Genomic DNA, 23,057 nt, shown 5'->3' on the forward strand with positions numbered 1-23,057 from the left:
CTGGTTTATTTTGGGTCTCCTGGGCATTGCCACTTGGAATTTGGGCAGAAGCATGAAGAATTATCTATCTAAGACAGCAAAACTTTCCGTATCTTTTTGTGAATCTCAGCAAAGTAAATTTTAAATCATACCTGAGTGTTAGCCAAATGGATATTAGATTGGGGGCATCAGGAGCCATGGAACCTTGCTGCTCAAAGGAAATAAATTATGACACATGTTAATGGAGCCTTGTAGCCTGTCACATGGCATGTTTATGTCCTGAAATGAAATTCATTCTGGAGAGCAGATGGTTCAAGCTTTTCAGTGGGTGGATGAAATTGTTGGAAGATTAAAGGCAGCATGGTTTACTGACTGTGCTCAAGTATTTTGTAGGGCATCTCTAGAGGTTCCTTGAAACAAAGGGTTGCCACCATGGACACATATCACTTCTGTTGCTCAGTTAATGTTTAGAGGATTTTACAAAGATAGGGTTCATCATCTCTAAGCTCCATCTCAATATGGAACCTAAATGTTGGGGGTTGGCAGCAAGAAAAAAGAATAAAGGAAGATTCCACTAGTTCAGAAAATTAAAAAACCGTCAGCCCACTGTAAAGGATAGTGCCCAAGACCTCTGAGCTATAAATTTCTAGTTTTTAACTATCTCTGTGGCCTTGAGAACATCTGTGCCTTAATAATCTTAGCTCCACTCCCCTTCGGGGATATTGATTAATTTGGTTCAGAAACGCCATGTGAGGTGAATATTACCTCTTGTTATAGATGGCTTTGTGGATGCTTCATACTGTAAGACCATAACCTTTGGGACATGTGATGAATGTAGAGAGAGAAAAACATTTTTATGCTCTATGTGAAAGGTTCTTTGATGGTGGCCGGGGAGAAACAGGTGCCAACATAGCTTGCTCTTCTTTTACTTTTGTAATTGTTCAGGTGCTGGATCATGATGTTTCAAAGGAAGAACCCGTCACCTTTCACTTCCTGGCCAAATTTTATCCTGAGAATGCTGAGGAGGAGCTGGTTCAGGAGATCACGCAACATTTATTCTTCCTGCAGGTACCCCTGTCCGTGCTAGCCCCGTTTGTTCTGCAAGAGCTTGCCCAGGCGTTGCTAGGGCAGCCTGGATGACCCCCTTGGAGTTGGCCACAGATGTCTTCACATTGGGAAAATGGTCTGCCTTTGGGAAGTCAGTCCCTCTGGTTCCATAATGGGAAAAAAACCAAAACCCTTTGGAATAGAACTGTACTCGAGTGATGTGAATTGGGGTCAGACGAGATTGCAAAACTGGTAGTGTAAGGAAGGGGTCTCTGACTTGAAGTCTCCTTGAAGATGGATCCTGTTTTCTTGTCACTGAGTGAAAAGTACCTAATAGGTACAAAGGAAGTCCAAAGAGAGAGTCTTAGAGTAGTTCTTCCAAAAGTTTGAAATCTGGGATCATTAAGATAGGACTTCAGAACTCCAGCGAGTTGGAGTTTCACTCCACATGGCTAATTCTACACACGTGGAACTTCAGACATTGTGCTTCGTGCTGCCCATTGCCTTGAAGTGTCATATTCCTCTCCCACTTCTTCGTTAGACTATAAGCCCCTTGAAGGCAAGGCTCACCGAGTGCATAGTAGGCATTCCGTAAGTAACTGCCCAACCCAGTTGAACAAGTGAGGAGCTCTGTAACTGTGGGTTCAAAGACCACTAGTTGGCTGTCACTGGGAGACAGTGAGTAGGAGTTAGTGTGAGGATGAAACTCTTGTCAGTTTTGTTTGTGTTCTAACTGCTCAATTAGAGCGCTGCCCCAGTTTCATGATTAGTTGCAGGGACTGGCGCTGGAGCTGCTTGTGTGCCCAAAGGTGCTCACTGTCAGTAAGAGAGCAGATTGCACAGGAGCATTGGTTATGTGATTTCCCAGAAATAGATGTATGTATGTTCTGTCACATAGTCCTCGTATAAATAGTCCTCATATAATTAGTTTGAGTCTCAGATTGTTATGTTCAGTAAATATTAAGTTAAATGTAGTAAAACCCCCAAATAATTTGTTTTACCAAAAAAAAAGTGTGAGTGTGCATATATTTACACACACACACACACACACACTCAGACTCCCCATCCCTAACATTTTCCTTCAGAGGGAAACCTTTTCAGTTTATCTACAGTGTGGATTTTTTTTTTCCTCTTTGAAAAGAAACCAAGGGATTAGAAAGTTGCAGTGCTTTGAATAAAGCCACATAATAGTCTCCTAGGCCCCAGAATGTCCTAGCGTTAACAGAGATGGCTTTCTTATTAGTGTTTAGAAGCAGTACCCATCCTTCATGTGACTTTGACTTAATTTTCCCTCATACTGAAATGGTAGAGTGTTTTCACTTCTGAGCAAGGCAAAATTTACTACTTTTATGAATCTGGTGACTGTTGCCATCTTTGAAAAGAAAGTTGGCTTTCCTGTTATGTTTATTTCAGTGTGCCCCCACTTCGGGAGGCTCTCTTGCCTCTCTGTCTGGAACATCACACGCTTCACCATTCTAAGAAATTAAATGCAATGAGATATGTTAATTCAACATTATGGCTTAAGAATTATATTTCCTGGACCTCACATGTACTTAAGAGTTTAATCGATCAAACTTTATTGCTTCCTTTCTCCTTAGAGCAGGCATTTTGAATGTGATGGTTTTTTTTCCTGCAGTCATAACTCAGTGGCCTTGCTGACTTTTGCCTTGTGTTAAGACTTTAAAGTAGACTCCATTTCCTCTAGTGGTGTGTGTGCTCAGCAGGAGCTGAGGCCACAATCACCACCAGAGCTGGTCCTCACACTTCCGGAATTCACAGCTTCCGTCTGTCACAGTCCAGATATCAGCCGCTATTTTAACCAGAAAAGTGTTTTTCCTCTTCAGCATTTGATCATGAACAGAAAAGATAAGGGTTTCTTTTATGCGTAGTCATCTTACCAATGACTTCTCAGTGACTGAACTCCCAACCTGTCTGCAGCAATAAAAAAATTGTACCCTTTGTAAGAAAATCATTAACAGACTGGTTTGGCAGCCCTCATTAGAACACCCTGCAGCCATCTGCTGTGACCAGCATGCACAGCTCACTTCCTCGCACACAGTGTCATGTCTCCCTTGTTGCCCCTTTTAGGTAAAGAAGCAGATTTTAGATGAAAAGATCTACTGCCCTCCCGAGGCTTCTGTGCTCCTGGCTTCTTACGCCGTCCAGGCTAAGGTAGGCTCAAAGAAGGAAAGTGCCTTCCTCCTTGGCATTAATGTGTGTCACAGGAGCACTCCAGTCTTTTGTTTCTTTGGGTTTTCTAGGCTTCAGAGAGACTTTCCCCAGGAAGGAGACGTTTAAGACTTGCGGGCTGCAGAAACTATTATCACTGTCCCAGATTCTGTATAATCTTGTGAGGATTATGATGAATTATCTGTGTAATCTCATTATGCACATGTGGTTAATTACAGTCGCCGGACTTTTTATTAACCAGGGAAAATGAATTTATGGTCTTCAGTTTCGGCCAAACTATAGCCTTTAGGTCAGAAAGGCCCAGGTCTTTATCCCAAACTTATCTTCTGAGGACCGGCAGCCCTGTGTGTGGGAACCACACTACTGCCTAGAGAATGCCCTCCTTCATCCACCCCTGATGAGCATGGTAGCTGTGCTCATGTCTGGGGATGACAGGCCTTTTGGCTGCCCTGAGCCTAGTTGAGCTGTCAGTGAGTCTTTCATAGAGAAATCACTGTGGATTGGGAATGGCGGTGAAGGAGACCACTGCTCTTGTGTTTTGTCCTGTCTTCATAAGGCCAACTACAGGGTCAGTCAGGGGTGCTTCATGTCTCTCAGATACCCCCTGTACTTGGTCCTACTGCTTCCTACCTCCCACTGCAGCATAAGAAAAGGTCCCCAGAATTGGGGCACCTTCATTACTTTTGTGATTTTGCATAATATGTTCCGTTTTTATTTTCCTTTTTCATTAGAGGTGTTCATAAAGCCATTTCCTTGTGGTGTTATAAAAATTAGTAAGACACTCTGAACTTTTTAGCCCACTTTTTTTGGGTAGCTTAATACAATTTCAGATCAAAGCCAGGAAATGACTGGCCTGTCATTTGGGGGTGGGGGGGGGGGGAGTCTGTTCATGCTGGTTAGACTAACAGAAGCACCAGAATCAATTCAGCCATTTGATGACTCGTCTAATATTTGCTGAGTATTCACCAGGCCTGAGGAGGGATTGTTAACTCTGTCACAGATACAGACACTAAAACAAGTATCTGCTCTTAGCAATTTGCCCAAGGTCATTTGGACAATCTTGGGTAAAGCTATGGGCAGAATTCATGGCTTTGGGATTGTTTTGTGCCTCCCCTATTCCACTGCCCAGAAAAATGAGTAATTGAAAAAAACAGAAAATGGGCCTTGATTCAACTAAAACATATGCTTCCTTTTATGCTTTGATTAAGAATATTAATAACAGGAAAAATGTGTCCTTTCAATCAGTATTGCCCTGACAGTGATGAAGCAGTCATTGTCATTCTCATCAAATCTGAGCACTTCCTGGCCCAGAACCTAGTTCCTTTTTAGCACGCTTTCTCCCCAGCTGAGAGGAGACCCAAGCTCTCAAGGACACTACCTCTCTTTGAAGGGCTTTAATCTCAAAGGCTACATTTCCTTTGCATGGATTTTGGACCACAAATTCAAAGGCCACCTGTGGAAAAAAATAACTTTTCAGGGAACCAGCAGATGTTTGCTTAAACAGATTTCACTGTAGGAAAGCCCTACTAATTTGGATCCTACTAATTTAGAGATGAAAGTGATTCACAGACAGCATATGTGGTTCATATGGAGGAGGATGTTCTAACTGTTTTTTCCAGTGTAAATTTTCAGGATCTTACAAATAAAGGTGATCTATGGCTTCAAGTTTGCATTTGAGAAACTAAAGATTATTATAATGTGCTTCCGGTTGCTAGGACTGTTGGTTAACATTAAAAAGGTATCTCTGATTACAATATTAAAAAGATCTTACATGCCTGTAATGTTTTACAGTTTTACAAAGTGTTGTCACACATGAATATTTCGTGTGATACTCAGTCTAGTCTTTTCCGTGAGCCACAGCTTGAGAGCATTATGCCCATTTTGCAGATGAGTAATTTAATGTTCAGAAAGAATTAGTAATTTGTCTAAAGTCGTAATACTTTATATTAATTCTTTTTTTAATGGGATTTATACCCACTTCTTGATGGATGGGATTTGAAGCAGAATGGAACTAGAGAGTAGAGCTGGGATGAGAACCCTAGTGTAGGGGTGGCCTGACTCTTGCCCTTCCTGTGTAGGGAGGTCTCTGGATAGCACGCACTGTCTTTCTACAAATTCCAGATTCATTTGTAGGGTCACATAAGTCCAAACTTTTCAGGAAACTATACTGGTTTTCTTCCATAATATTCAGTTTGTTTTCTCCCACAATCTTTCTGAAACAGACAAGAACTTTAGAAGTATGGTGTGAAAGGGAATTGGGCTCATTAACACTTGGAATGTAATTATGCACAAATGTATTCATTACAGTATTTCAGCTGTTCGAATGATATAGACACAGCTAATTCCAAAGCATAAAGAAACAATTACCCTCAAAGTATAAATACAAATATTAATCACATGGTTCAGTTGACAAGAACCATATTTCTTGGTTAGAGTTTGAGTTATGTTTGACTGTTTGAATCAAAAATCTGAGCTGGGGGGATCCCTGGGTGGCGCAGCGGTTTGGCGCCTGCCTTTGGCCCAGGGCGCAATCCTGGAGACCCAGGATCGAATCCCACATCAGGCTCCCGGTGCAGGGAGCCTGCTTCTCCCTCTGCCTACGTCTCTGCCTCTCTCTCTCTCTCTGTGACTATCATAAATAAATAAAAATTAAAAAAAAAAATCTGAGCTGGGTTTGGGGTTTTTTTTGTTGCTTGGTTTTTTTGTTGTTTTGTGTGTGTTTTTTTTTTTTTTTTTGGTCCAGTCACATGACATACCAAACCATCTTGCAATGTTTTAAGCCTCCTGTTGGGTTTTGGTGTTTGAAATGTGTTCTAATTAAAAATGACTTTGGGAGGGATCCCTGGGTGGCGCAGTGGTTTGGCGCCTGCCTTTGGCCCAGGGCGCGATCCTGGAGACCCGGGATCGGCTCCCACATCGGGCTCCCGGTGTGTGGAGCCTGCTTCTCCCTCTGCCTGTGTCTCTGCCTCTCTCTCTCTCTCTGTGACTATCATACATAAAAAAAAAAAAAAAAAAAAAATGACTTTGGGAGAGAATGGTATGTAATTTACCAGTCTTGCAATGCTTACCTATAGACAGACTCTTAGTGTTCAGAGAAACGAATGGTGGGAGAAGAGGCTTAGTGTTTCTTGGTACTCTTTGATGCCAGGCACTTAAAAAGTTGGGGATGCATAAAGTATAGGTGAAGAGTGGCAAGTATTAAGCCTGGAGAAGTCTATATGGGTCCCGATCATAAAGGGTCTTAACTTTATTGTGTGGGTGGTGCAGAGCCAGTTATTATAGTTTAGAGATGTTGTGCCCAAGATTATGTATCCGAGAAACCACCAAGGAGCCGACACTGATGCAAACACACAAGGGTTTATTTACAAGCTCGAGCTTGGGTCCAAGTATACCCGACACCCAGTGGAGCAGGGACTTGGACTGGTGGCTCTGTGAAGGACAGATTGGAGTGAGGCAGATTTGGAAGCAGGGAGACCTGTTAGAAGGCTGTGCGGTGGTTATCCTGGTGAGAGGCTTTAAGGATCATACCTCTGGCAGTAGTCAGTTGGATGGGAGGAGACCAGCTTGAGAATATCCAGGAGGTAAAAGTTAAATATAAATGGTACTATACTTTGCACATTCCCTCAGCCCTTTTTTGGCTTATATTTTTAGATATTGATATTTTTTCCTACTCAACATCAATTTTGAGATGTATCATGTTGTATGTGTAGATGTAGATGATCGTAATTGCTATATGGTGGCCATTGATGAGTAAGCCTAATTTACTGATCCATCCCCCTTTGAAGGGAAAGGTAAGTTTAGTTGCTCCCTTCTTCCTCATATTATAAACAATGCTTACTGAAAATCCTTTTATATGAGTCCTTGTGTACAGGTGCAAAAGCTTTCTCCGCTTAAGGTAGATTTCTACAAGCAGAATTGTGGATATATTCCAGAATATAAAGGATTCTTGAGTATATGAGAAAAAGTATATGAGTATAAAGGCATGCATAACAGGCACTTTATAGAAGAGAACATGAGAAAAAAAAAAAAGAAGAGAACATGAGAATGGTCAGTAAATACAAAAAGATGTTCAATATCACTGGTAGTCAAGAAAAAGAAAAATTAAAGCAATACTAACATACATTTCAAACTCATGAGATTGACAAGGATTAGTAAATAAGAGACAAACGTTGTTTGAGCCCATGTGCTGATGGAAAGGGACTGTGAACTGGCCTGATCCCTATAAAATGATGGATGCAATAGGAGCCCATCTGGTGAGAGGACACCCCGTCCCCGTGTCCCCAGAATTCCACTTGTAGGTGGCTACTCCAGAGGAACTCCCATACAGTGTGCCTTTTTTACTTAAAACTATTAGAATAGATGATCCACTTCATTTTTATTTATTTATTTTTAAATTTTTATTTTTAAATTTTTAAAAAAGATTTTATTTATTTATGAGAGACACAGAAAGAGAGGCAGAGACATAGGCAGAGGGAGAGGCAGGCTCCCTGTGAGGAGCCTCATGTGGGACTCCATCCCAGGATCCTAGGATCACAATCTGAGCCAAAGGCAGATGTTCAACCACTGAGCCACCCAGGAGTCCCTGTCCACCTCGTTTTTAAACTACCGAACAGTATTTCCTGAAAAAGAGGGACTGTGGATTATTTAAATGTCTCATTATTGGTAGATATGTAGGTTTGTTTTTCTTCTATTGTTTAAACAAATGCAGTGCACATCTTTGAATATGCGTCTTTGGGCACATAGGAACAATCTTTCTCTAGAATAAATACCAAGAAATGGCATAACTGGGCTGAAGGATAAGAACTTTTAAAATTTAAATAATGCTGAGTGAAAGAAACCAGACATAAAAGGCTGCCTATTGTGTGATTCCACTTATATGAAATGTCCAGAACAGGCAAATCCGTAGAGACAGAAAGTAGATTTAGTGGTTGCCAGGGGCTGGAAGGAGGAGGCAATCAGGACTTCACTGCTCCACTGCTAAATGGGTATGGGATTTCTTTTTGGGGTGATGGAAATATTCTGGAATTAGATAGTGGCAGTAGTTGTACAACATTCTGAATATCCTAAAGACTGCTGAATTGTATGTTTACAATGGTGAATTTTGTGTATTTATTGGAATAAAAAACATTAAATATGTATGGCCAAATTGTCCTCCAAAAGTTTTGTCCTAATTTAACTTTTTTTTTTTTTTTTTTAAAGATTTTACTTATTTATTCATGAGAGACACGGAGAGAAAGAGAAGCAGAATCATAGGCAGAGGGAGAAGCAGGCTCCCTGTAGGGAGCCTGATGCGGGACTGGATCCCAGGACCCCAGGATCATGACCTGAGCCAAAGGCAGATGCTCAACCACTGAGCCACTCACACATCCTGTTCTAATTTAACTTTTAAGAACAGCATGTGAGAATACCTGTTTTTCTACATCCTCAGCAACAGTGGATGTTAATAGTCTTTCAAAATTTTTGCTAATCTGACAGAAAAGGAATTTTTTTCCTGAAGTTTTCGTTTCCTGATTACCATAGGGGCTGAGAATATTTTCACAGATTTCCTTGTGATTTGTATTTCTTTCCTCTGTGAATCAAGTGTTTAGAGCTTACCCATTTTTCTACTGTATTGTCTTTTTCTAAATGATTTATAGGAGCTCCATATATTATGGGTGTTAACCTTTTATCTCTTTTTACATGTATCAGATTTGTCAATCTTTTTCTTTTTATGTTTTGAGTGATTTTAGAATGGTTTCACCAACCGTTGTACACATATCCTATATTTTGTTCTGGTATTTTTATGGATTTTCATTTATAGGTTTGAGTCTTTAATCCACCTGGAATTTAGTGGACTGGTATGTGGTAAGAATCTATTTGTTCTATGTATGTATTGATCAAATCTTTGTTTTGTGAAATCCTGTTCAAAGCATTTGGTCTAATTTTCCGTGTATATAGAGGTTGGATAGCATTTCACATCCAGAAAAAGTTTCTATTTAACCTAAGAATTGACTTCAAGAGTCCTTTAAATGGTGAGCTCCTTTCTTTCTTGAGTTTAAATTCAATTGGTTTATATTAGAGTGGATCCAGGTTTTGTGGGGCCTAAAGTTGATAGAACTTAGGGGCTTCTTTTTTTTGGGGGGGGCTTCTTTTTTAAATGCAAGAATACCAAATTGTGAATATAAAATTAGATTCAAGCCTACCCAGGTGTGGGGACCTAAAAACCCAAACTTCATTAGCTTTAAAGTAAATTCACTCCAGGCTGTTTTTAGAATGCATGTGTACAGAGAGGGTGAGGGACAGCCATCTCCATCTACGGAGTGGCACGACTTTCTTTTATCTTAACCAACTGCCACCACTTAAAGATTTTCTCCTCCTTTTGTTTTTTAAGGAGACATTTGAGAGCAGACACACACATCAAGGTGGCTTTAATGTTGTAAGTGGAGTTAGTCCAGTGATGAAGTTCCTTAAGCTGCCTCTGCATTGCTCAGATGTGTAACATTTGATCACTGAAGTAGCTGGGAGCTCAGTATGATAATGTGGGTCATTAATCTCATGAGCCTTTGGAACCTGGATTTACAACTTTAACTTTGCATATCTGCTTACTTCTGCATTTAGAGTTTGGTCAGCACCATTAAGAGGTTTGCAAATGCAACTAACAGCTTGCTTTCGCATCCTACTCCTTCAGAAATCAGAGAGGCAAACAGTGACCAATGTCATAAATAATGCAGAGGATAATACTGACATTTGCAATAAGCCAAGCACTATGTAAAAATGCTTCTCTAGATCATCTTCATCCTCATCACCCCCTTACCAGGTAGGCACTATTATGACCCTGGCTTTTCAGATAAGAAAGCTGAAGTTGAGAGGGAGGATGTCCCAGGCCTCAGAGGGATACTCCAGACCAGCCCCCCTTCAAAATCCTCTAAGACCAACACTCATGTGACAAATTAGGAAAGAGACTCAGAGGTAATGCAATCAGAGTTTTTGGCCTTTTTTTGGTAAGATTTTTATTTGTTTGACAGAGCACAAACAGGGGGAGCAACAGGCAGAGGGAGAGGGAGAAGCAGGCTCCCTGCTGAGCGAGGAGCCCAATGTGGGGCTCAATTCCAGGACCCCGGGATTATGACCTGAGCCGAAGGCAGATGCTTAACTGCTTAACTGACTGACCATCCAGGCACCACTGAGTTTTTGTCTTTTGATATCAGGTTGTATTGAGTGCTATGTGTCAAATATAGTTTTACAATTTTTATGGGTATTATTTCATTTAATCCTCCCAAAGTCCTGTAAGACAAATAGTGTCATTATCCCCCATTTAACAGATGAGAAAACTGAGACACAAAAATTTCTAAGATTACAGCTACTAAGTGGAAGAGCTGGGATTGAGCCTTTAGCAGCCTGCTTCCAGAGCTAGGCCGCTGCCTATACTCTGCAGCTCCCTCCCAAGACAATGCCCTTAAAACTCAGTCCAGTTACTGGCTCATCACATCCTCAGGCCTTTGGGACATCAAGAGATACCAGGTTCCTTCAGGTTTTTTTAAATGAAGACATGCCTAGACAGAGGTACAGAAACTGTGGCATATTTTAAATATTTAAATTTGACAAGTTAATTACTTTAACATTCATAAAATAGCGTGGTACAATTCTGCTATTTGAAAGATAATGATGAGATTCATAGAAAACATTAATTAATTCATAGTACTTTTTTAACAGGGTGGCATGGGAATAAGGCACAATTTAAAGTTGCTAATGAACATTGTTCAATCCCAAGAGACAGGCTTTGATTTTTATATTTAATATGTTCATAGTTGCTTCTAAGAAATACCTTTATTTTGGGGGGCGCCTGGGTGGCTAAGTCACTTAAGCTTCTGACTCTTGATTTTGGCTCAGATCATGATCTCGTAGTCAAGAGACTGAGCCCTGTGTTGGGCTCATTACTGAGCGGGGAGTTTGTGTAAGATTCTCTCCTCTCCCTCTGCCCTTCCTCACTGCCCACTTGCTCATGTGCGCTCTCTCTCTCTGAAAAAAAAAAGAAAGAAAGAAAGAAAAATGCCTTCATTTTTTTATTCCTGGTCAGACTTAAGTTTTCTCGGAAAGAGAGATTTTTTCTTTTTTCTTCTTTTAAAGATTTTATTTATTTATTTGACAGAGAGAGAGTGTGCACACAAGCAGGGGAAGTAGCAGAGGGAGAGAGAGAAGCAGGCTCCCCCCTGAGCAAGGAGCCTGATATGGGGCTCAATCCCAAGACCTGGGGATCATGCCCTGAGACAAAGGCGGCAGGCACTTAACCGACTGAGCCACTCAGGCGTCCCAGGGATATTTTTTCTTAAATCAGAATATGAATTTCCAAGTTATTGTCCCTGAATGGGTACATTAAAATACAGGGCCTATTTCTGGCCCCACTAGTCACTTGCTCTGTAGCTTCAGGGAAATTAGTTAACCTTTTTCTCGTTTCTTTGTGCAATGGGAATGACAGCATTGGTATCAGATTTCTCCAAAGCACTTTTCAGAGCCTGAATGAAAGGTATTAAAACTACTGCCTGCGTTATTCCCAGCTCCCAACCTAGCAATTGGCTCCAATTACCATCCACTTAGAAGGATTTGTAGGTAAGACTCTTATCACACGTTGCTAATTACAACTTTCACAGTTGTGTTTTGTTATTTCCTTTCAAAAGCTAATGTTTTGGTAGTGGCTGCTTTCTTTGTGGGTTAGAAAACACAGCTACATTTCCATACAAATGTCACATTCTTATTAGCACATCACCCATCCATCCCTCACGGATTATACAACTCTGTTCATAGATATAATCAGCTTTGTATTTTCATTCAAGGATAACAAACTAGCAAGGTTGAAATCTTGACTTGTCATTGGAACTGAATTGGAACTGAATTGCTCCCCGAGCTGGGAGGGGATAAGATAGAGTCGAGCTCTGTTCAGAAATGGCATTTGTCTCTAGAATCTCAATCACTTGCCCTCCCTTTCTTCTCCTTCCAGTATGGTGACTACGACCCCTCTGTTCACAAACGTGGATTTTTGGCCCAAGAGGAATTGCTTCCAAAAAGGGTAAGAAATCAGTCCCGTTTGGGGAGACGCAGTGGAGATGTGGTCTATGAAAAGGTAACTGGGGGACTTGAAGGAATATTGGAAGTACCTGGCAAAAACATTTAAATAAATATTTTGTAATCAATCGTGAATAAGAAATGTAGAATTTCTGTTAAGAATATTAAAAAGCACTGGTTCATGAAGTTTGTTTACCATTGCCAGAGCTAGCATGGCTTTGAATGTTTGTTTCCTTCAAAGTGGGTGAGCACCGGTGATTCCCAGGAAAGACTGTTGGAGCAGCATGTGTTCAGCTCAGGGAGCTGAGCTGTTTGCAGTGGGGCAGGGAGAACAGAGATGAATTGGGGTGGACATTGTTTTTAATCCTTGGTGGTGTTTTTATTGTCCATTAGCCACAGAAGCAGGCCTTCCCTCCCTTTTGCTGCTCCCCATTTTATAGCTCCACTCATCTGTCATGTGTAATAAAGGCCTGCTTCTCACCTTTCCCTGACTTTCCCTGCTCCTTTGATGGCTTTTGTGCAGAAGGAGGGAGCAGCACATACAGTTTGGCCCAGCCAGCAGACCCAAGATTAGTGAGCACTTCTGACAGAGCTTGTCCGAGCTTCTCCCTCTGGGATGCACAGCCCGAGAAAGAGGGGCTGCAGCTGGGCAAGGGGTGCACTTAGGCCTGAGTAACGGTGCACCCTTCTAAGTTGTGACTCAGATTGAATGGCGCTTGTTTACACACCCACCTCTGCAATGTTACTGGCTCCCTATATGTGGCTTTTTAAAAATAGCTTTGCTGTTCTGTAAAAATGATGCATAATTATAAAAATGGCAAACAATACCCAAATTTTCTTTGTGTGTGGGTTTTTTGTTTCACTCTATTTTTTGGTAGGTAATAAATCTGTATCAAATGACTCCAGAAATGTGGGAGGAGAGAATTACAGCCTGGTACGCAGAGCACCGAGGCCGAGCCAGGTGAGGCTGCTTCATTATGGGTTTACATTTCCATATGGGTTTTTTGTTGTTCTTGTTGTTTTGTTTTGTTTTTGGAATACAAAATTAGGACATGCTTGTTGAACAAAATGCAGTACCAAGGTATATAGAAGGAAAAGGGAGAGCTGGGAGTAGCTGGCCTTCAGTTTTGTGTCCTTCTTCTAATGCATGCACAGTCTGTCCAGATGTACAGACCCATTACATTCATTGGTGATTCAGTTTCATGTTAAGGATTAGAGTGTATGGATATCCCATAGCTTTTTTGTCCATTCTTCTACTGATGACATTTGGAGAAGCTATAGATTTTTGCTTCCTGCAGTGTACAGTCTAATATTGTTATATAATTAAATGAGTAGTTCTGAGGATACATTCTTTGCAAGAGTTGCTGAGTCAAAGGATGTGAGCATTTTGTGTTGACAGGTGCCACTAAATCGCCTTCCAGAAAGATTTATTTATTTACCTACCTACGAACAATGTATGTGCATGTCTTCCCCCCGCATTTCTCTCCCCAATATTCATTTTTATCAATCTAATTTTTGTAATCTAAAAGGTGACTTATTGAATCTTAAGTATTCATTAGCATTTCCCTGATCACTGTAGGAACTGATAATCTTTTCATTAGCCTTTAAAATACCATCCTCTTCGCCAAATCAACTTCCTATAATGTGCTTTTGTTTTAAAAAATTTGTGTACTGGGATCCCTGGGTGGCGCAGCGGTTTGGTGCCTGCCTTTGGCCCAGGGCGCGATCCTGGAGACCCGGGATCGAATCCCACATCGGGCTCCCGGTGCATGGAGCCTGCTTCTCCCTCTGCCTGTGTCTCTGCCTCTCTCTCTCTCTCTCTCTGTGACTATCATAAATAAATTAAAAACATAATAATAATAAAATAAAATAAAAAAATAAAAAATCTGTGTACTGAAAAGTGGACAAGTCATAAATGTACCACTCAATGAATTATCACAAAGTGAAAATACCGTGTAATACCAGGTGACGATAGCACATGACCCCCCTGCCTTAACTCACCATCCTTCCTGCTCAAAGCTAACTACTCTTCTGATCCCTAATTCCATTGAGTAGTGGTGCCTGTTTTAAGTTTTTTATAAATGCAGTGGGACAGCCTTTATTTTTTGTGTCTCACTTCTTTTACTCAGCATCATATTGTGAGATTTGGGTTTGTGGTATGTAACAGCAGTAAAATTTTCATTTTCATTGCTGTGCAGAATTCCACTATATTAATAAAGCGTGAGTTATCCATTGTACTACTGATGGACATTGAGGGTGTTGGGCTGTCTTTCGGTTTTTGCTATTAAAATAGCATCATCAAAAAATAAAATAAAATAACATCAAACAATTTTTCAAGAGTTATTATAGCAATTTACATCAGCAGTGTGTGTGATTTCTAGTTGCTCCACATGCTTGCTAACACTGTATGTTCTCTTAGGCTGAATTTTTAAAATTCATTTGAGAACATTTTGAGATTGGAGAAAGACAAGAGGCAAGGTCATAGCGAGATCAAGTTAAAATATTTCAATATTGTACCTATTTGGAAGTTTTCTGCAAGTCATTGCTGCTTTAAGAGCTTACTTTAAATTTGACTCATAGCTTAGAAATAGGTGACCTGGCTTGGATTTTACAGCCCAGATAGCTCTTGGCCTAACCTCCAACAGCACCCAAAGAAATAAAAGTCAGGAAGGTAGCTCTCAGAGAGAATTGTTTGAATACCAAAACCTAGGTGAAGAAAGTTCACAATCAAATAAAGCCACAACTTAATTCTGCATATCCAAATCCATTTGAGAGGTGAAGATAATATACCACGTGCTTTCTTGAATTCCTTGAGCCGAGTATCATTATTTACCAAGGACAAAGCATGAAATTGAAGCCAAGAGACACTGTAATGAATCTGTTCTCTGGCTTTTATGGGGATGGGAAATTCTGCTTGACCTCGGTGTGTTTCATAGACTTAGGGCTGGGAAGAGCTCTGTTGGTATCTGCTCTGGCTGGCACACAGGTTGGCCCGCCCTCTGTTTTCTCACTTAGCTCCAGTGACAGCGTCTTTCATTCTCCTCACAGGGATGAAGCTGAAATGGAATATTTGAAGATAGCTCAGGACCTGGAGATGTACGGTGTGAACTACTTTGCAATCCGGGTGTGTTGAAGCCTCTTTGAGTTCCCTGTGTATAAACAGAGACTGAATCAGATGCAGACTGCTAAAATGGGTTACTTCCTTCTTCCAGGGTGGCAGACTCTTTAATGGTTCAATGGAGAAGAGAAGAGGAAGGGGAGAGGGTCTTATAGTCTCATTTTCTATTTTTGGACTTCAGTTAGATCCTAGGTAATTAATTGTCAGTTGAGCCCCCAAGGGGACTTGGGCCTGGTCCTATGCTCAGCAGAAACCTGTTTGAATGCTCTGAGTGTAAGGTTTGATTATTTCTGGCTCTTTGGGATCTGGCCCACAGAGAGCACCTGTAAATACTTTCTTCCCCCAGGCCACAAGGAAGAGTAAAGCTGCTTTTATAGCTTACTGATTTGTTTGGGTAGGACTCTCGTTCTCACTAGCAGGCTAATTGGTTTTCTATTTAGACCATTAATAGTCCCACTGTCCTCTGGGAACTCACTGCTTCTGCACCAGAGGCTTCTGTTTTCAGTCCTGGCTCTGTGAGCCTCTTGAGCCTCTTTCTCCAGAGGTTCTGCTGCTAGATGCAGCACATGGGAGCTCCTTCCAGAGGAATTCATGCAGTTGGCTCAGGTACTCTATTGCTGGTTCCAAATTGCAGATAAGTAGATGTTAAACAATCACCCACAGCAGTCTGCCTGCCTGCCTGCCTGCCTTCCTTCCTTACTTCCTTTTGAGAGAGGGGGGTGGTGGGAGGGGCAGAAGGAGAGGGAGAGAGAATCTTAGGCAGACTCCACACCCAGCACAGGGACGCTGGGGACTCAATCCCAGGACCCTGAGATCATGACCTGAGCTAAAATCAGAAGTCAGACACTTAACTGACTGAGCCATCCAGCGCTTCAGTGGCTCACCTTTCATACCATAATTATGGTTTGCTTTCCTTTTTTGGGTTCCTATAAATTTTGTATGCAATTTAAGTAAATTATAATACATTTTAAATAATGTAGGATAGCTTTCTACCTGATTTGTTTTTTAAATACAAATTTTTTAATGGATTGCTTTGTATAAAATTATACTGGCAAGTTCTGTTATTTCATATAGTAAACAAGTGCCTAAAAGACTTTCTATATTAACGCAAAAGGTTACTTTCTTAAGTTTTATTAATTTTTATCTGCTGATTGGTTTGTTTAAGGTGAGACTAATTTAACACATTTCTGTGGTTTTGGCCACTTAATTCCTCTTGGCCCATATGCCCACCATCTAGATACTAGAAAAGTAGTGTTTTACAGTCCTTTAAAAAAGTTTCTTACTAGGAAATATTTCTATAGCAGATTAAAATACACAATTGTGTGTGTGTATGTGTTTTGTATTACACAGTAGACACGGCTAATGGATATTTTAGTGTCTTTTGTGTTCAAGTTCCCCTGATTTCACCATCAACTAAGAAAATTATGTGCTTAAAACAATTTAACAGAGACTGCTTGAATCCTGCCTCTCTTTGTTTATTCTCTCGAAGTGTTGGGAGTCATGATAGGAAGCAGAGGGTAGAATCCTTTTTTATTTTTTTTAATTTAAACTAGTCACAAACATAATGAATTATGTCATTTTCCAAACTGTACCGCAGCACTTAAAAGTACAAAGACTCACTTGTGGGACGCCTGGGTGGCTCAGTGGTTTAGCGCCTGCCTTCAGCCCAGGGCATGTTCCTGGAGACCCGGGATTGAGTCCCACGTCGGGCTCCCTGCATGGAGCCTGCTTCTCCCTTTGCCTGTGTCTCTGCCTCTCTCTCTCTCTGTCTCTCATGAATAAATAAAATCTTTAAAAAAACAAAACAAAAAGCAAAGACTCACTTGTGTTAGTGCGGTAATTTTAAGAGCTTTTCAGGCAAACAGAGGAATCTCTCTCAAGGTTTGGTAATAGCACCGGACCTGGGGGCTTTTGAAGGAGTAAAAAGATTTATCTTGGAGCACTCACTTGTCCACCTGACACCTATTGTTAGATTGGTCCTTCTTATCACAGTCTGAGCACCTTCTCGGTTTGCAGACCTATTTTCCTGCCCTTGAGTCTGGTTCAGTTTCCTAGTTGTCAGCAACAGGTCAGATGCTTTAAGTCCTTGTACAGGGAGCTTCCTTCTATTACCACACAAAGGCCACACCACACAGTGCAGGTGTATGGGCCTTCAGCCTGAGGATGTAGCTTCCAGGTGCATAGCTGGGTCAGTGATCTGGGGGTCCAGGACACTTGCTCTGTGTCTACTCTGACTGCCAACCAACATATGTACAATCAGTTAACATTTCAAACAACTTTATTGAGGTATAATTTCTTTTTTAAAAGATTTAGTTATTTGAGGAAGGGTGGGAGGGGGGAAGAGGGAGAGAATCTTTTTTTTTTTTTTTTTTTTAGAGGGAGAGAATCTTAAGCAGATTCCCCACTGAGCACAGAACTCGACCTGTGGCTTGATCCCAGGATCCTGAGATCATGACCTGAGCCAAAACTAAGATTCAGATACTTAACCGACTGAGCCACCCAGGCACCCTGAGGTATTTATATACAATTCATTCTGGTAAATTTTTTCCAATATTCTATTATAAACAATTTTGAACATATAAGAAAGTTGAAAGAATTTTACAGTGAATATCCATATATACCCACTGTCTAGGTTCTATAATTAACATTTTACTATATTTGCTTTATTACACTTAAGAATACATTTTAACATAAAATAAAACCATTTGGGGGATCCCTGGGTGGCGCAGCGGTTTGGCGCCTGCCTTTGGCCCAGGGCGCGATCCTGGAGACCCGGGATCGAATCCCACATCAGACTCCCTGCATGGAGCCTGCTTCTCCCTCTGCCTATGTCTCTGCCTCTCTCTCTCTCTCTCTCTCTCTCTCTCTCTCTCTGTGACTATCATAAATACATAAAAATTAAAAAAAAATAAAATAAAACCATTTGGGGACACCTGGGTGGCTCAGAGGTTGGGCATCTGCCTTTAGCTCTGGATATGATCCTGGGCCCCGGGATCGAGTCCCACATCAGGCTCCTTGCAGGGAGCCTGCTTCTCCCTCTGCCCGTGTCTCTGCCTCATTCTCTCTGTGTCTCTCATGAGTAAATAAATAGGATTCTGTTTTTTTTAAAAAAAAGAAAACCCTTTGATCCCAGCACTTAGAGTTTTCTTTCTAGTGGGCCACCTGGGTGGTTCAGTTAAGTGTCAGACTCTTGATCTCAGCTCAGGTCTTAATCTCAGGGTCATGAGTTCAAGCCCTGCGTTGGGCTCTACTCTGGGCATATTGTCTACTTAAAAAAAAAAAAAAAAAGAATTTTCCTTCTGGTAGTACAGCTACGTTTTCTTTTAATGTAAGAGATGTTTAATCCTACGGGTTTTTTTTTTTTTGTTTTTTTAATCCTACAGATTTTTATTCTACATCTATGATAACCTGATTATAATAGTTCCCCCTCATCCACAGAGGTACCTTTCCAAGACCCCCCCATGAATGCCTGCTACCGTGGATAATACCAGACCCTATGTATACTATAATATGTTTTTTTTAAAATATGTATACTTGTGTTAAGTTTAATATATAAATTAGGCACAATGTAAGAGAGTAATAACAATAATAACAAAAAAAGAACGGTTATAACAGTATAGTATAATAAAAGCTATGTGAACATGTTCTTTCTCTCTCAAAACATCTTATTGTACTGTACTCACTCTTTTTATGATGATGTGAGATGATAAAATGTCTACATGAAGAGACGAAGTAAAGTGAATCACATAGGTGTTGTGATGTAGCATTAGGCTACTACTGACCTAATGGTAGTTCAGAAGGAGGATCATCTGCTTCCAGACCTTGGTAACTGAAACTGTAGAAAGCAAAACCACAGATGAAGGGGGGCAGGGGATGACTACAGTATTTAATTGAAGGTAACAATGCTTAGATTGCTGCTATATTAGCCATCGAGCCAGTAACAGAAGGCCCCAGTGACCCGTCTCTGGGACATGAGCCCTGAGAACTGTATTTTGCCTCTGCCTGCCCCAATTTAGGAAGCTGGGGGCCCCCTGGGTTACACAATAGCTGTGACTTCTGTTGAGGCCTGTTGGAACTCGTCAGATATAACCGTGTATGCCAGTTTCTTTAGGAAGTTGAATAAAATTTCAAACTTCCACCGGTGCTGATAGTGACTGATCTTTGTTCAATCTACAGAATAAAAAGGGCACCGAGTTGCTGCTTGGAGTGGATGCTCTGGGGCTTCACATCTATGACCCTGAGAACAGGCTGACCCCCAAGATCTCCTTCCCATGGAATGAAATCCGTAATATCTCATACAGCGACAAGGAGGTAGGACATGCTTCGCATGCAGATGGGCCAGTCACGCAGCTTATGGACTTTCCCCCTCTCTCCTCCTTGCTATAGTGGTCCCGAGCCAGACTTCTCCTTGTTACCAGTAAAATCCTTTAATCCTCAGGCTTTGGGTTTTTGGTTTTTGTTTTCTGTTAACAGAATACTATTGGCATCCTATTTTCAAATGGCATCCCTAAACCCCCCTGCTGACTAACAAGAGGCTGGGGAGCTCAACTTGTCAAGACTTACCTCCAAAGAATAGTAAACAATCCAGAAAGTAACCTCTTCTTATTATACTAGGCTTTCTATTTCTAGAGAGAAATTCTCTTTGTATTTTTAAGTATAGTAGGCATTAAGCCCTCTCTCTCTGTGTCCAGTGCTTGAAGATACATGTGGTGGGGATATCTATTTAGCTCCCCATATGTGTGTGTGTGTGTGTGTGTGTGTGTGTGTGTGTGTGTCTGTCTGTCTCAGTGATAATTAAGTAAGAATATCAGAACTAACTGCTTGTGAGAATTTGAGAATAATTAAATTTGGATAACTTAGCTGAACACTTTAAGTTAGAAGTCAGATATTTCTATATAGGATGGTGACCTTTCCCAAACACTGTAATCTTATGTTTGTTTGTTCACTAGTTCGTTCTTTGTTAGTTTCAAAGGAATTATCAAGGATCTGCTTTGTGTTAGGTTTCATAGGAGAAACAAAGATCTAGAAAATCCAGTCTCAGCCCTCAGGGAAGTTATAGTCAAGCGAGGGCCTGGCTGCTGTAAGACAGACCTGAGGATGATCCAGTGCTTTTTCACTTTTCCACTTATGAGCACTCTCGCCTCAATTCTGATTCCCTCCTCCTGAGAACATACAAGAGTAGGGGTCAGGTTTGAGGTATCTGTGTCACATAAGGAAGCAGAGATGCAGAGGGATCAGGTAAGCTGTGATTGGGAATAGCAGGGGCTGAGCTCTATGTTTCCTGAAGCCATAGCCCTGGCAAGGGTGGGGAGGTGTTTTTCTGGTAGGGGGTGTTGAGGGTGAGTCCTGAGAGCACAGGACATTGGGCAGAAGGCGCTGGCCCAGACAGTGCTCAGTTGCTGGTGCCTGCACAGTTGGGAAGCTGAGTGTGGAGTGAGGAACAGTGATGGCTCATGTTGTTTCCTGCAGAGCCCCCACCCTGAGCAGATTTCCTGTTTTCCCATCCCTAATAGCAACTCAAGAAAAGGAACACCAGGCTTCTGGTTTCCAATAACATGGTTGAGATCTACTCGGCCATGCTCGATGAGACAGATTGAGCTTCTTAATTCAAAACATTCTGGCTTTCAAATTTTCTGTAAGTAGCCCAGAAGAAGAGCACTTAGGTATTTCTTTTTTAAAGACTTAAATTAAAAGCTCCACATGACTTAAAGCAGTAGGTATGCTATGGCATGGTAGTTTTTCATCTCTAATTTCATAAAGTCTGTTTACTGCATATCCACACATTTGTGTGCTAAAGGCTCCCAAAACACTCGTTTTTCACAGAACCCAAGGATTAAAGTCTCCCCTAGTATGGCCTGGTACAATAAACTCTTAATATACCCTCTCCAGGGGCAGGGTGCCATCACATTCCATCATGTCAATAACTCATGCAGTAAGAGGACCTCAAGCTGACTTGACATAATAGGAAGTAGTCTTAGTAGTTATGCATGACAGCCGTGCTGTCAAAACAGAAATGTTGGTTTATTTTAAGTGATCCATTGATTCTCTGTGCGCATCCCAGCACAGTGCAGAGCCTGTGGTTTCCCCACTACTTGTGGTTTCCCACTGACAGTTCCTGGGTTTGACTTCAAAGCCAAAAATAAGCTCACAAAATTCTCAAATAGCAGCCTCCACAAGAACAATAGTGCTTCTAAGTTAGTTTGACCAAAAGCTAACCCAACGATCATTTTCCTCAGTGTGCTAACCGCTCCTTAGACAAAATAACATGAGGAAGAAATACCCTAGAGTTTATCTTCCCAAACGCATTTGTCTGCTTAGCAAGACTTACTGGGGAATAGATACCCATTTTTTAAGTGCATCTGAAATTGCAGATCTGTCTGGTCTGATCAGGAACAGTTGTGAACAGTGATACCATTTGTTCTTTATATGCTTCCCTGCCTAGTGGTCTGGCCTGGCATCTCCTTTCTTGCTACCAAGCCCGTCCTTATCACTCAGCTTTCTCTCCCCTTTGATTTCAGGAACTGTTACCCTCTTCTTCCATGGTCTGTTCTTCACACTTTATTCCTTTTATAAACAGCTTTCAGCTGATAATCCCCACATTCAGAAACCCATAGTGATGATCTGTATGGTGCCACATCAAACCCCACTTCCTCTGACTGTCCACCTGCAGCCCACCCCTGCTTTCCTCCCAGTCTGAGCTCATGGTATCATCTTAGTCATCAGAGAGCTAATAATGTCAGACACACACACACACACACACACACACACACACAATGCTCATTTCCTGATCTCTGCCTCATTCTTTTGCATGTCCTGTCTTGAATGGCCTTATGTCCAGCCTTTTAGCTTCCCTGTCATACTCTTTGTCTATGACCTGCTGAAGTTCCCCTCCTACTTAGGGTGGATCTACTCTGAACCCCCATGACATTTGTGATTTGTGCCACCCAATGAGGCACAATAGATGATATAATTTCTCCAGTAACTGACTGTCACTAGTTTAGTTCCAGCTAGGTAGTGAGCTTCCTGAAGGCAGAACTGAGCACATGGCTCTACAGCCGGCTTCCCAGTATTGGTCTTATGGTGTGGCCCGTCGAGGGCTGGCATTTCAGGTTTCCAAGCCTAAGATGGTGCTGACAACATACCTTCCAGCATCCTGAACTTCCACAGCCAGAGACTTGGCGCCCTCAGCTACTTATAATTCACCATAGTTTAGTGCCTGGGCACCAGGAAGCCAGGACAAGGCATAGCCTTTTGCTGGATCTTTGCCAGTGTAGTTGCTGCTTTTGTGGAATTTCCCAGTTGGTGCTAACACTCTAAGCTGTCAGACTGAAACTGTTTTCTGCTTCCTTTTTTCAGTTTACTATTAAACCATTGGATAAGAAAATTGATGTCTTCAAATTCAATTCCTCAAAGCTTCGTGTTAATAAGCTGGTAAGTTGATCCTGGGTTTTGTTGCTGATGACTGTAGTTTTTCTGAAAAACCGAGTGCCTTTTTTTTTTTTTTTTTTTTTAAGATTTTATTTATTTATTCATAAGACACAGAGAGAGACAGAGACAGAGACTTAGGCAGAGGGAGAAGCAGGCTCCACGCAGGGATCCCAATGTGGGACTCAATCCTGGGACTCCAGGATCATGGCCTGGGCCAAAGGCAGATGCTCAACCGCTGAGCCACCCAGGCATCCCC

At 41.5% G+C, this 23,057-nt stretch overlaps 1 protein-coding gene across 12 annotated transcripts in view; it reads left to right on the forward strand.

The window, feature by feature from the left end:
• NF2 (neurofibromin 2) overlaps nucleotides 1-23,057 on the forward strand; it is a 79,104-nt gene that overhangs the window by 28,292 nt on the left and 27,755 nt on the right. For 5 of the 12 annotated variants that reach the window (XM_038575592.1, XM_038575585.1, XM_038575584.1 and 2 more), the window contains 7 exons: nucleotides 925-1,047; nucleotides 3,115-3,198; nucleotides 12,191-12,259; nucleotides 13,134-13,216; nucleotides 15,304-15,379; nucleotides 19,550-19,684; nucleotides 22,730-22,804. In XM_038575592.1, the coding sequence (XP_038431520.1) occupies nucleotides 925-1,047; nucleotides 3,115-3,198; nucleotides 12,191-12,259; nucleotides 13,134-13,216; nucleotides 15,304-15,379; nucleotides 19,550-19,684; nucleotides 22,730-22,804 (645 nt within the window). The other 7 variants (XR_005379363.1, XR_005379366.1, XR_005379365.1 and 4 more) reach the window with 7 other exon arrangements.

This window comes from Canis lupus, chromosome 26 (assembly GCF_011100685.1).
Source record: "Canis lupus familiaris isolate Mischka breed German Shepherd chromosome 26, alternate assembly UU_Cfam_GSD_1.0, whole genome shotgun sequence".
NCBI lineage: Eukaryota > Metazoa > Chordata > Mammalia > Carnivora > Canidae > Canis > Canis lupus.